The 14,679-nt window shown below is 51.9% G+C and overlaps 1 protein-coding gene across 1 annotated transcript in view; it reads right to left on the reverse strand.

Annotated features, from left to right (window-relative positions):
* Atp6v0d1 (ATPase H+ transporting V0 subunit d1) overlaps window positions 1–14,679 on the reverse strand; it is a 38,371-nt gene that overhangs the window by 7,952 nt on the left and 15,740 nt on the right. Inside the window, exon 2 of the mRNA XM_046434258.2 lies at window positions 6,502–6,673. Coding sequence (XP_046290214.1) covers window positions 6,502–6,673 — 172 coding nt within the window. The remainder of the gene's footprint in view (window positions 1–6,501; window positions 6,674–14,679) is intronic.

Genomic DNA, 14,679 nt, shown 5'->3' on the forward strand with positions numbered 1-14,679 from the left:
ATACTTTCTGTCCCTGATACCTTCTGCATCTCATGCACCTCAGGATAACTCATTGGCTTTTGATACTCCACATATGCCCTATTTAGTCCTACTGTTGCCATCTTACTCCCTGAGATAGCCACAAAGAACCTGCCCCTAAGAAAGTTCTTTTATGTTCTCACACCTTCAGACAGGGAGGAGAAAAGCACATCCCTTGGACCCACATTAACCAAGTGATCCCACAACTACTAGACCCACTGTCAGGGGAGATAAAGCCCAGAGAAGGCCAATACCAGGCCCTGACAAAAAAAATAAGGCAGAGGAGTTTTTCCCTACAACTGTTGTCCATATACCTTCATTCATGTCCAGGACCCCATACCCTGGCTCTACATACCCCATCTAGCCTCATCTTCTCAGAGGGATCCCCATAAGCCAGCTTCTTCTTCCTAAACCTCCCCTAACCTTGTCCATAACTCAGGGAGTCTGTTTAGGTTGAGGGCAAGGCTGGGATCACGGCCCAAAAGAAGTGCCTTGGCACTCCTAAGGGTCCTGGCCTAGCCTCAGAGGAGAATTCTGTGGGAAGATGCTGCCATCTGGCTTTGCTGTTGTCCCTCCAATGATGTGGAACAGGCCAGCTGTGATTTACTTTTCAGCCGTGACAGCATATGTACAGGCCAGTGGTAGTCCCCCACCCCCACAATGTCCTGGCTCCTCATAGCCTGTCTTGCTATAAACCTTAGCTCATCACAGAAGGAAATGTTGGGCCACTCATGGTTGTGCCACTCACACCTTTCCAAGGCCCCTTTCTATGCAAGCCAGGCCAGCTCAGATGATCCTGTGCTAGGCGCAGCACTTCCCTCCCACTGGGCCAGCTGTGAAGTTGCTATAGTGGAGGACCCTGCTTTCCTCACCTGCCCAGTGAGGGTTAGAATCTTCTCTCCTGGGAGATGGGAGGCAGGACAAACCTAGATAACATGGCCCAACCTTATGCCAAGGCTGAGGCCTTCAGCCGGCAAGGAAACCCTCTCTTCCTCCTTCTTGCCTGACTTCAGCAGCTGCCTCCCTGCCCCCAGAGAACCACTCCACCATTCCTCCCCTCATTTGGCCTCAGTAGAAGAAAATGAGGTTCCAGCTGGTCAGCATCTCCCTCCAGGGGAAGACAGCTGGGGAGTGGATGGCCGGCTGCCTGCCAGGCCAAAGAGGCCCTCGTGGAGTGGGGGTGGGGCAGTCTGAAATCCTCTGTCCGGAGGCCCTCCCTTGCCCTGTGCCTCCAAACCAGCTCCAGCCCCCAAATGCCTCAGGCTGGAGTTTAGGACGTTACTTCTTCCAAGAAGCCTTCAGAGTCCCTAGCCAACACTGCCCCTCCACTGTGCCCTTTGTTGCCACCTGCTGGAGCAGCATGTCTCCTCAGCCCTGGAAAGGCAGGCCTGGTGCTGGGGAGGAGGCCATGATGACTGGGTACCCCAGATAGCCTATCCACCCAAAGTCCCCATAGCAGCTCCCATGAGCTGCTAATAACCATATCTATACTCAACTACATTTGGATCCTGAAGAGCCCTGTCCAGCATAGAAAGTAAACAGAAATATCTGTTATGGCCTCAGCACACCAGCTCTCAAGCCTGTTTCTCTTCTGCAATCCGGATGAGTGAGTTATGTCTCATAGCAGAGGTAGTGAGGCTTTAACCTTCTCCTCATTAAAATCCTGCCCCTCCCCAGAGGCCTGGTTGGGTTGTCCCTCATGATTTGAACTTTCTAGGTCTTGAGGAACTCCTAGATGTTCCCCCACAAGCTCAGAACAGTGTCAGTACTGGCTCTTCTGCAAGGCAGGGACCAAGTCTATCCTGGGACCCTGAGTCCACAGCAGGCAAGAGCCCCAACCTGCAAATACCAATAGTTCACCCAGTAGCCCAGCTTTTGGACAGTGAGAACTGGAGGATCAGAGCAGGGAGGCCCAGGGAAACCTGATGCCCCTCTGTGACCAAGTAGGGCCCAAGATAGGGGTGACATGTTCTGAGAAGAATGGCAGAAGTGTCCACAGGCCCTCTGGAAAACTTGAAGCCACTGTCCTGGGCCTCCTTCTAGTTGCTCACTCCAGCTTGTAGCAGTGAGGCCATGACACAAGAGAGATGAGACCTCAGCCCCCACAGCTGGTGAAAGTTTCCCATACTCAGGTTCTGCTACTGGGCACCTAGGCTGCAGGCAGATGCTGCACACTGGGAAAGGCCCTGACTAGGAACTTGCCAGATCTCAGGCTCACTCCTCCCACAAGCAACTCTCCTATCTTCTCTTCTAGAGCTGACTCTCCTATGGAAAAATATCATGGAATGGCCCAAATCAAGATCTTCTCCAAAGCCACAAAACACAAACTCTATCCCAAAACACAGAGCAAGTCAGTGGCTGGGCCTGGTAGGAGCCCTTGGTATAGTAACACATTAATATGTTAGCATCATGAAATTGAGTTGGGTCATCTCAAGGCCACATGCTGATGGTCTGCTTCAAGGGAAACTGTCTATCCCTTGACAGGCAGTTGCCTCCACTGTGGTCACCCACTCTCTCAAATGACTTCTCCATCCCTATCTAATCAGGGAGTCTTCCCAATGCTGAAAAACCACCTCTGAACCCTTGTCCTGTCTGAAGCTGCCCACAGGCCTTTCCAGGAATTGTCTATGTATTCCCCTGTGTCCTTAGCACTGGGTCTGGCCTAGAGCAGGTACTGGCCCTGTGTGTTGGCTGCAGGCTGACTGGGATCTTCAAGAGCACTGCATACTGTCTCTCACACAGAAGGACAGAGAAGGCCTTGACCAGCTTTTGCTTACATACCTTCAGTGATTGGGCACTCATTACCTCCTGCAAAGCCTGTTCCTACAGGCTTTGAAGCTGTAGGCAGAAGCTCTGAAGGCAGAAGCTCTCTGAGGGATAGAGCTAAATGACCTTTGTGGTGGTCTCACCCTCTATATCCAGCTGAGCCACCTGTCTGCACAAGGCCATGGCCCAGGATGGGGTATTTAGTTGATGCTTCCACCTCCTAGAGGACCACACTCTCCTCTCTGAGGACATTCCTCTGGTCATTTCTAGGTAGCTTCCTCCTCCTCAGAGGGGGTACCACACCTGGAGAATGTTGTGAGGGCAGAAGGCTCATTACTCAGGACATGTATAGTCCCCTCAGCCTAGAACACCTTCCCCCAATTTTTTCCTTAAACACCTAACCCTCAATCAAATAGGTACCTCCTATGAAACCAGTCATGAATTCCAAGTCTGGGGGATTCCCTGATACAGGCCTTATAGGAAGGCTTCTTCACCCATTTCTGCAACACTCCTCATACCAGAATGACCTGATGGGGCAGAATACTAGTGGGGGCTGGATGCTACCTAGGGACCAGGCCTGACGACCTTGGTCGCATGAAGGCAAGGACTGACTTAGTCAAGCCTTGTGGTAGACTGATAGGACTGTTGGAAGCTGGCTGGAGATTCAAGGGATAGGAGAGAGGGTGAAAAACAGGCAGGCAATGTAAAAGTTTAGGCTCCATGAAATGGGTTTTTAATGATGTTAGAGAATGGTGTTAGAAGCTGCTGGGAGGGAATCTGGAAGAAAAGATGGCTGCATATACAGGAATGAAAAGGGGTGGCCACTCAGGGTACAGGGAGCAGGATGAGGGGATCCAGAACACTGGTAGAAGGGTCCCAGAGTAAAAAGGGTGCATCTTCCATTGAAACAGAGTTGTTGGGGAAGATACAGATGAAGTGCTGGGAGGCATTCTGGCTTTTATTGTCTTTGTGGAGGAGGAGGTGGGCCATCTGCCCAGAGAGGTGGAGGTTGCAGGCAGGACAGAAATGCTGTTTAAGATGGAGAGATGGTCTTCTCACCTTTGGCAGGGGTCTTCCGGGTGCTGAGAAGGGAAAGAGGCTGCTGGGCAGAGACAAGCTAAGGCTAGCTGAGTAGGTAAGCATGCATATCTGGCAGCAGGGATGACACCCCCAAGGGTAGGCTTTCCCAGCTTTGCTCCCACAATGGAGGTGGAGGGAGGAGCTCCAGGCTAGAGGCTGCTGGGATTCCTCCAGGGCTGGGGGGCTGCCAGCCGGGTGGGACCATGAGTTGGACGGCCAAGAGAGCTGAGGATATTGGCAGAAGAAAGTTTAAATGATGGACTAGAGATCCTCAGCTGGGGAGGGTGTGAAACAAGACAGAAGAAGTAGAAGGGGAGAAAGCAAGGCCTAATATCCTGCTGAGTTCTGAACCCATGTCCCACAGGGGGCCGAGAGTGGGTTGTAGCTCAGTGGTTACAGGCTATGTAAGAGAGGGGGTGTCTGACTCAGCAAATTCAGGGGTGAAGCAGTTCCAGGTGGTGACATGGCCTTGGGTTGCCACTGGTAGGGGTGGCTTAAGCGGAGAGCAGAGGAGCAGGTCATTGGAGATGACGGGGTCAGGGAATATGCAGCCATAGGCTCAGACAGGCTGACACGTGGCTGCTAAGCTTTTCCCAAGTGAGGGCAGGAGTGAGTGGATGAGAAGGCTGTGAGCCACAATCACCCATGAATGGAAGGGGCGGGAAGTGGAGGATTTGGACAGCCTGCCACAGGATAGTGCTTGGCTGCTTTAAGCACACTTGGTGCTTACAGCCAACCTCCAGCAAAGAGCTGGCAGCTGCTTTGTCTCAGTCACACTCGGAGCCTTCTCTAGTTTCGTGGCCTGGCAGGCTGACACCAAGTCAGGCCAGGAGTTAGATGTACAGGCAGGTGGGCAAGATAGATGACCAATACCCTCTGATCACTATAGGGTCAAGCTTCCCCTGGCCGGCCTACCTGACAAGACCATAACATTCACCAGGAAGTTGAAATAACCTTGTGCAAACAAGCCAAAGGTGAAGGCTGGGCTCTGACAATAAACGCATTGCTTCCTGGTATGTCCTCAGCTCTGGCCTTAAGACAGGAGACACACAGGCCAGGCCAAGAGTTGGGTGACAGATGGCACTCTGCAGTGTGACCTTCCAATGCAGCAGCACATGATATACTCCACCTCTGGCTTCCTGCCCAAGTAGGTCCATGTTGGCATATCTTGACCTCAGGGGCCATGGCAGTGTGAGGATGGGCCCAGTTAAAATACTAGGGAGGGGTTGGGGTTGTGGCTCAGTGCTAGAGTGCTTGCCTAGCATGTGTGAAGCACTGGGTTCAGTCCTCAGCACCATGTATAAATACATAAATAAATCAATTAAATGAAGGTCTGCTGACAACTAAAAAATAAAAAATAATTAAAAAAAAATAGTAGAGAGGCTGCTAGGGAAGGAGGTCTGTGACCTGGAGGGGGCCTGCTTGTCAGCTTGGCTCTTTAGGTGTCCCAGGCTGTGGCTGGCTCTTCCTTGAGGATAGAAACCTCTAGCTAAAGCCCCCATTTGAGCAAGTGGATCCTGTGCAAGTGGCTGCTCCCTGCTGGGGACAGGAATAAGACCAGACAGCAGGCATCTCACCTGATTCCTGCAGGGACAAATGGAGTGGTATGCCTACTCCCAAGGAAGAGGGTGGGAGCATCCTAATCATGGAATGGAAAAGCTAGACAATACCTAGCAGAGTGCAGGGAAATGCTTTCCCACAATGACACACACTCACGTGCCATGGGTATAAAGCATACTCAAGGCTAATCTCTAATGACTATTCTGCAGCTGGGTAGCATAGCTACCTGGGGTTGGGTTATTTCTTTGTCTGCCAGGCTCTGGCTCATGGCTTCTGGACTCTCCCTGCAGAGGAAGCCTTTCTACCTCCCTGTGTCTACAGGCACACATAGCAAGCATACAATGACTGCCTAGTCCAAACACCCGCTTCCAGCCTGTATGTAGGCCTAGGGTCCTCTCCTCTGCTAAGCTTCCCCAGGAGCTGTAGAGAAGAGCCTTACTGTAGGCAGAGCCCACCCAAGGGTTATGATGGGGAAGCTGGTGCAACCAAGGGTTATAAACATGGGATCCTGGCCCACCTGACTCCTGTTGGCTTGGTCCAGAACTGGGAAAGGCAGCATGGCATTCAGCCTTCCCCAACCTGTACCCCTGCCTAATCTCCCTGAGATCCAGACCCTGATCAGAATAGATGGAAAGGGATCTCAGCCCAAAAAGGGCCAGAGGGCCTGCATGGCCTATTCAAAGAACTGGCTTGTCAGACCTCTGTCCATACCCTGACCCTTCACTGCAGCAGAAGGGGAAGCCTGTTGAGTGTTCAGAGTGAATGCTGTAGGGTAAGTGAAAAAAAGAGCTCCCATTTTCCCTGGTTCCCCACCCCAATCTCTTTAACACCAGGCTAGGTGTTATAAGGAAAGAGGCTGGTGACCCATTTAACGGACTGTGACCTGGAGGTCCAGAATTGTTGAATGACCAGTTCAGTTACACAGCCCATGAGGACCCTGCTTGATGACAGCTGACCTGACAGAGCTATCATAAAGTCTGACAGCTGACAGAGGCATGAAGACATATGACTTAAGCCATGCTGGGGCCAGATCATGTCAGTGTAGCTACTCTGCCCAGGACAAGGGGGCTCACTCACGTAATGAAGTCCAGGAAGCTGGCAAGTGGCTCATAGGCGTGGTTCCTCATATGGCGAAACTCTACCACCATCTTCTCTTTGAGCCGGTCATCAATGACTGACACTGTCAGAGGTGATGCCTCATTAGCCAGGAAGTTGCCATAGTCTGTGCTCTGCAGGTGCAATTTCAAGTCTGAAATCCAAGGGAAGAGGGTGAGGACTAGCCTGATGGAACCTCCCCCAATGTACCACGTTCCCATTCCCACACAATTTGGCCCAGCCTCTCCCTTGCAGCTCTGTCCTGCTGCTACCCTAAGTTCCATCTGCCTGATGGCTCAGGGCCTATCGCAGGGCAGCCAGACCAAGACCTTGGAGATGTCCCAATTCCTCAGGCTAAAAGGCAGCACACTGGCCCCAGCATACAAGCACAAGTAGAACAATTGTGCCCCAAGATGACAAGGTTGGGAAACCTCAACCCAAGGTTCCATTCATTACCCACAACCTTTGAGGACCTAACCTAAAACAGAATATGAGAAGAGCCCTGCATTCCAGGGCCATCCCTTCCTTCATATCTTTCCTTAAACACCCCCTCTTTCAAGGCCTCTCCTGCAGTCCTCTCACTCTGTTCATTTACCTGTCATTTTTCTTTGTAGCACTTACCCCACCTGATACAGGGCACATAAGTTCCATGAGGACAGGGAGTCTGGGTCACTGTGGTATTCTAAAGCATAGAACAGAGTATGCTCTGCTGTTTGTTCATACTCAGGAAATTATTGCAGAATGAATGAAAGATGGGAGACAGTGGGTGAAAATAGCAGTTAAGTTACTCCTGGACTTTGATATGAGGGATATGGCAGTGATGGCAGTGATTAGGAAGGGACATGTGTGTGTGCATGTGTGCATGCATGTGTGTGTCTACCAGTCAACTCTGGCTTCTGCTGCTCGGCGAATGCATACTACTCCATCCCTTGGGGAGGTTGCCAAGGGATGATAGGAGGGACTACACTTGTGACCACTTCAGTATGCTTCCCCAAGGCCTCCTTCATTGTCCTTTGGGCTCAGAAAGCCATGCAATCCTGGGATGCTTAGAGAAAACGGGAGGTAGAATATGCAACCTTTCTATAGGTTTAAGGAACCCCTGTGAAGTCCTTCCTGCTGTACCCCATCAAAAGAATGCACCCAGCCCGCAGTCAAGTGTGCTAAAGGAGATAAAAAAAAGTACATGAGAGAGGGCATAGAGGGAGGTGTACAAGCTGCTGTGGTGAACACAGTCCACCTGTGTGTCCGGTAGGTGGGCTGGTAGCAGGCAGTACTCATGTCCTCCCAGGCACTGACAGAGGACTTTAACCTTTTGAAGGAGAGTCTTCAGGAGGAACCTGTTACCTTCACTCTCACACTGCCATTCATGTCTACTCTTCTCCCATGGCCACCCAAGAGCAAACAGAAGAAAAGGCAAGATGAGGTAGAGACAGACCAACCTGTCCCACAGATCCTGCTGCCACACCCAGCTATATCACTCAGGGCTTCTGCAATGAGCCCTTACTTTGGGCTCTATCCTTCCCTATCCTAACCAGTTTGGCTAACCCAGCTATTCCTAGAGTAAAGCATGGGGGCAAGAAAGTGCTTTGCTCAGTAATACTTGGGTTGTTGAAGTGTTTGATTATTTGACTGGTTTTTATTAAAAAAAAAAAATCTCAATTGTAATTGATAGTTACTACCATAGTAGTATATTGCCTGTATTTCTACCTCTATAAATGGACTTATGTGCTAGATTTTAATAACCTTAACCTTGGATAAATATACAAGTCTTAAAAGAAACATGGCTTATTTGTGCAAATTGATTGGTTTTGAAACATTGTTAATGCCCTAAAATGTTTTTTGTGGGTGTGAAACAAATGGTAAAAATATTGAATTGGTTCCCCTTATTACAGTACTGAAACAAAGTCTGCTGAATTCATCAAATCATGTTCCTGCCCTGATTTTACATACTTGTGTCTATTAACAAACACTGTGATACTAGGGGGGGAAAAAAAAAACAACCATGGACAGGGCTTCTGTCTAGGCTCAGCAATCACCAAAAACTTCATTAGGGAAAGCTGCAAAATGAATGGCACCTAGCAGTCAGGACTGGCATGTGGTATTCTGGGTCAAACTGTCTGGCAAATCTGTCCATTTATCCATGCACTCCCTGCAGCAAGCTGAGGCCTTCTCAGGCCATGAAACTTCTCTTCCACTAACAGCTTGGGCCTGGGGTCAGGAAAGATACACAAGGAGGAACCCAGGGTAAACCCAGTTCTCTATTTTCTGGGATAGCAAGTCTGGCTCTGGACCTCAGCCCAACCTCCCAATCCCTCCCATCCAATTACGGAGGACCAGGCCTCCTCAGGCATCTGTGCACACCCTGCCCTTCGGAGCCTTGGCACATGCTGTTGGGAGGCTTTCCTGAGCAGGCTATCACCTCCCACTTCCGATCCTCATGAGCTCTCTTGCAGTGTGAAACTTCCCCTACCCCAGTCCCCACTTTTGCTCCACATGGCTCCTCTCCCTTGAAAGGCTAGTGCAGCCACTGCCAAGCACCTTTTCCCATCTCCAGCCTCTGTGACTCTCCATCCAATACCTGGCACTGGTCAGGTGCCACTCTTCATTTCAGACCCACTTTAAGTGGAAAAACATAGGTCATGCAGTAGACTCAGCCCAAGGCCAGGAGTAACCTTTGCATTGAACCTCCCAGACACATCCATTTCGCAGGACAGGAAATCAGGCAGAGGCAAAATCTTGTTCACAGTTCCAGTTGGGGTGTAGAGGGGAAGGGATATAGTGAAGGCCTGGTGGATTCTCTAGCTTTGGTCTCCCCCAGTACTCTGCAACTCTTTTCCCACATTCTTCCACAGCCTTTGGCCCAGGATAGGCCTTTCAGGTACAACTAGCCAGACAGCCTTTAGTCCCAGAAGAGCTGGCTGATGGCAAAGGAGCTGGCCTTGCAGGCCACCTGAACACCCATTGCTGACCTGCCAATCATAAGACTAGACTGTCATGACTCAGTGACAAGTCCCTCAAGCACCATTTGTGGTACAAGCCATTCCTTCCAAGAGAAACTAGGAATGTGTGCACATGAATGAGCAAGGCAGAGCCAGGCACTCTCCTTTGTATGCCTCCCATCCCTTGGGCTTAGTATGGGCCTCAGAGCAAACACCCCTGTGCCTTGGCTGCTGCGTTCTGCTGACACTGCATCTGGGGAACCGTGGCTCCAAGCACTGCTGGAATGCAGGCGGCCGGATGGTTTCTGCTGGCGTGTGTCAGATCAGAGCAAACCCGGGAGACTCTACTGAGAATCCTGCCCAAGACCAGAGGAGTCTTCCTTACCAGGAAACTCAATTTTAAAAGCCCCCAGGGACAATGTCAAAGGGCCGTTCCAGACCACTTTCCCTGGCCAAGCCCCATGTCTGCCTGTGACCCAGGGAAAAGGGACAGCCTGCCAGCCAAGAAGGCGACTTAGAGGGAGGCAGGCAGGCTGATCCCTCAGCTCGCCCACGAGGGGACCACACAGGGCTTCTAAACCAGCTCTGACCCGGGTAGAGAAACCTGGCGCCCGGACCCAACGGCTGGCAGCCCCAAGCACTTCAGAGAGGCCTGGCCAGGGTTAGGACAAGGCCGGTTAGGACGCCCTCTCCTCCCTAGCTTCCTGCTCTCTCTGAAGGATGTGGAGGAGGAGATGTGACTGGGGGCGGGGTTCTAGTACAGGAGGAAAGGCCTGGAACTTATAGAGAGCTTCGTGGGAGACCTGGCCACCCAGCCCTGGCCCAGCCACCAAGGGCAGCCAAGGACAGCAGGGGCTCTGGGAAGGCAGGGGCTAGTTCTGTTTCTGGGCCCTGGGCTCGGCAGCCTGACAGCCTGGTGACAGCCCTTGAGAGGCCCAGACGTGCCCAGGCTGAAGCATGAACAGTGTTCTGGTTAGAGCAGACTCGGGGGACCATTCTGGTCTACCCACAAGCCCAGCTGTCTACCCCAAATCCTCCCATCAGTGGCCCGGCACCAGGAGTGTCTGGCCAGCTTGGGATCTCTCATAGCAAGACTTCCTGAGAGACTAATTTCTCATGCTTAAAAAGATGTCATTGCTATCAGGAAGTTCTCTCTGCAGTCTGACCTAAACCCCGCCTCTGAGGAAGCCAACCAATTCAGTTTTCCAGTGTCTTCAGCCTCTGCTTAGGACCTGGGCTTGCTCCTTACCACCCTGGTCCCAGGACCTTCCAGCATTCTGCTGCCTCTTGCACTCCTGTTGAACTTGAACTCGATGTTCTGTTGACTTCCCCCATCCCCAACTTCATCTCCTGGCACGACCCGGGTCTCTTGCCCCACACCTTGGCTGTCTGCCCCCAGGTCTACTCTCTATACCATCATCAGACTGAAATTCTCCAACTCCAACATATCACTGTCATCTTCATCCAGTGGCCCTCATAGCCCTGGAGCTAGAGTTTTGTCTCCTCCCACAGCCTATGAGGCCCCATGCCCTCAACCCTTACATTGCCTCAGCCCTTGACACTCTGGCCTACCAGTGCTTTTCTCTGGCTAGTGTCAACTTCCTGTCACCTCAGCTTCCTGCAAATGCTCCAGGAAGTCCACAGGCTGCCCTAGAGAGAAGCCCTCAAAGAGTAGGAAACAGGGCTGTTTCTTCAGGCTCAGCCAGAGAGGCTGGGCTGGGTGGGAAGACACACCCCCAGCCTGGAAAGTGAAAGCCTTTGCCGTCTCTCCTCCACAGGGCAGCCCTTCCACCCTGAGGCTGCCTGTGCCAAAGGCCAATACCCGGACTCCAGCTGAGCTTTCTGAAAGTACCTGGGAAGGCTGCAGCTCAATACCCATTTGGCGTGGCTATTTCTTCAGGGGATCATCAGTATGCACCAGACGCAAGCTGGTCCCATGGATTCCATCTGTCCCTCACTACCCTTCTGCTGACCCCTAATCCCTGGTCTCATGGGTCAGAACCTTTCAGCAGCAAGGCCCTGGCCCTAGCTAGCACTGCTGACTCCAGGCTCCCAATTAGTAGAGAGCCTTGGGAACCCCCAGCCTTACCAGTGCACTCTACTCTGTGTGGAACAAAATATGGGCTTGGCAGTCAGTCCCAGCCAGGACCTAGAGGCGGCAGCTTGGCAGCCCTGCCCCCACTCACTTCCTGAAGGTTTTCCTTGATTCTGCCAACCCTGAAGGGGATCTTTGGCCCCTCCAGAGCTCCCAGGGGGCAGGTAGCACATGGCTTCTCCAGCCCCTTGGCTGAAGCAGCTCCTCCCCAAGGGCCAGGAGGGGCAGGAAAGGAGGGTCCTAGTCCATACCAGGGGTTTGTTCCATGTGCCTCAGGGACGAGAAAGCATGGGAGGCAGCCCCCAGACCAGTACACTAGGTGGAGTGGACCCTTCTCTACATTCACCCATGGCCTCATGGCCCACAGAGGGGTCCTGCTGGCCAGCTGGCCACGGCAGAGTGTGAGAGGACACTGTGTTCCCAGACTTCACTTCTGCTTTTCCAGAGGTTACTCAACAAAGCTCTCCTGGGGAGCTCAGGGGTTTTCAGGAATTGTGGCCCACTGAATGAAACCAGATGTGAGAACAAGCTCCCTAGAGCCTAGTATGCCCACCCTGCCATTCACTGCAAGGATGCAGGGCTGTGGAACCTATTCTACCACTCCCCTAGGCAATGGTTGAGGAGTCTGCTTTGAGGACCTGGAGTCTACCTCCAATGCTGACTTCCAGAGGCTCAAAGCATGAAAACTCAGATGAACAGCTGTGGAGAGATGGCCAACCTAGTGGCCCAATGGAGCCTGTACCATCCTGTCCTTTTTGGATATATGTACTGTGCCTGAGCCTCCCCTCTGGGCTTGGAAGACCGGGGAGACCTCTTCTTCACATTAGCTCCAAAGCAGATGTGTGCACTGGCTGGCTAGATCTGCAGGGTCAGAACACCACATCTGGAATCTCAGTGTGGGGGCCACAGCATAGGAACCATTAACTCTGGGATTACCTGGGGCCTGAAGCACAGACTGAGTGTCCTCTTCAGCCCCTGGGCCTCTGCCAGGGCCTATTGCAGGGTTCCTGCAAGTCTCATGTAACATCAGTTGACTGATCAACTCTGCTTTTGAACTCTTCCTATCAAATGCCAACCTTCTCTCCATCCTCACATGCCTGCCCTTCCCCATCCAGATCCCTGGCACTATTACCCCTCTGCAGACCCATTCTGCTAGACCACTGATTTCACATGGCTCCTTAGGAGGCTGTGTAGAGGGGTTAGAAACGCTGAGCTTTGGAGCCACAAGGATGGGGATTCAGATCCTGTCCCACAGCTTGACCCTAAACAGCTTGTAGAATGTCAAGTTTCAGACTATTTGGCTGGTCACCTGGTTCCTGCAACGACAGCCCTCAGGGTACCCACATGGACAATGAACAGAGGCAGTGGTTTAGAGAGACCTTGAGCACAGTATATTATAACCCATCCCTCTGGCAGACAGGATCCCACCCAGAGCTTCCCAACTAACACCCACAGCCAGGTGGTTTGTGTTCTGTACTCCAGGCTGTTGCTTAGGCTGTCCTACTTACTCCTTCACAGAATGTGCCTGTTCCTCCTTTCCATGGGCTACCCCAACCCTTCCTCCAGGGCTCTAGCATATCCTCCTGCCTGTCATAGCCTGCAGGGGACCTTGTGCAGCATGGGCATGTAAACACACAGTCCCCACTCTTGCTCTCCGGGGGGGGGAGAAGAACAGGGCTAGCCCAAGATATGGGATGTCTGTCCCCAAGCTCATGTGTTATCTTACTTACCAGCAAGACCACAGCTCTGGATAGACAAAGGTTAATATCCAACTCTGTCCCACCTACCATACCCTGGGCTGCCCTAAGCAACAGTCCTAGGGTCTCAGGGAGCAGGCAGATTGTAGCGTAGTTAAGAGTGGTGTCTGCCCCATGGGAAGCCCCGAGGCTGGCAGGCCAGCAGTCTTGGGAAGAACCTGGAGTCTACTGCTGGCACAGCTGCATGCAAGTTACTGAGTTTCAGTTGACTTAAGGAAGGGTTCCTTCAAGGAAAGGACAGTAAGTTCTCCTTTCTTGGTCCCTGGAACCACATTTTGTTTTGTACTGGAGGCTTTTCAGTGAGGTAAGGCACTGGTGGCAGGGACAAGGGGGCTAACCCACAGAGGCTGCCCAGCTGACATCAGTGGTACCCCCCACCAACATTAGATATACAGATCCAGTGAGAGGATCATCTCCCCCAAATCCAGGAGGCAGCAGGATGTCTGCCTCGGAATCACCACCCTACTCCCTGCTCTAGGACAGGTGGCAAGTGGCAGTGGAGCCACATTTAATTACCTGTATTCTCTCAGGGACACCTCGTCCCTATAGCTGGGACAATGAAAACACCTTTTGCGTCCTATGAGGAAGTCAATTTAGCTGACAGTCAGAAGGGTGCCAGGCAGGCGATGGCCTTATGTGCCAAAGGGAGGGGCAAAACTGGTTACTGCTTCACCCAGGCCAAGTTCTAAAGACACTCTCTTCTGATAGAGCAGAGATCCAACTGGACAGCCTTCGCTAGCCATCCCCATCCTGGCCCTAAGGCTCCATGGGACTGGCATGTTCCAAAAGACACAGGGCTTACAGGATAGCTTCTCTATGTTCCCGGGCCACAGCCTAGCCCAAGAATCAGGAGACTCAGATTAACTCTGGGAGGCAGGGACACACCTCCTCTACTGCTGCCCTGCACTTTGACCTTGAGCAAGCTTTTTCCTCCAGGTTTGCCAATGCAATTATAGAGTCTGCAGGCTGAAGCTTTACATTTCCCAAAGACATCAGTTTGCCTTAGTATGAGTAAGAGAGGTAAAGCGGCATAGTCTGGTCAGGTGTCAGCCCAGGAAAGGCCAGTTGTGGCAGTGAGTTGTGCTAAAAAATTGACCCGTGTCTACATTCAGCTCCTAGGTCAGCAGACCTACACCACCTGAGTAATCCTGTCAGTCCTTGATGATGAACTCTGTTCTACATACACAGAACTCTGGAGGAAGAATGTGAAGGAAAGCAAAGGTTCACTTAGATGAGAGTGAAGGGTAACTCTAGGGCTGCTGTTCTCAGTGAGTTTAAGTCAGGTCAGGCTGGGTCCTGGCTGGAGCATCCTGCAAATTCCATGGTGTCTAGAGCCAGCCCAAAGGAGAGAGTAAGAAATATTAGTTTT

The sequence above is a fragment of the Marmota monax genome, unplaced genomic scaffold (genome assembly GCF_021218885.2).
Source record: "Marmota monax isolate L192 unplaced genomic scaffold, Marmota_monax_Labrador192_F-V1.1 WCK01_AAM20220418_F8-fsc00024, whole genome shotgun sequence".
Taxonomy (NCBI): domain Eukaryota; kingdom Metazoa; phylum Chordata; class Mammalia; order Rodentia; family Sciuridae; genus Marmota; species Marmota monax.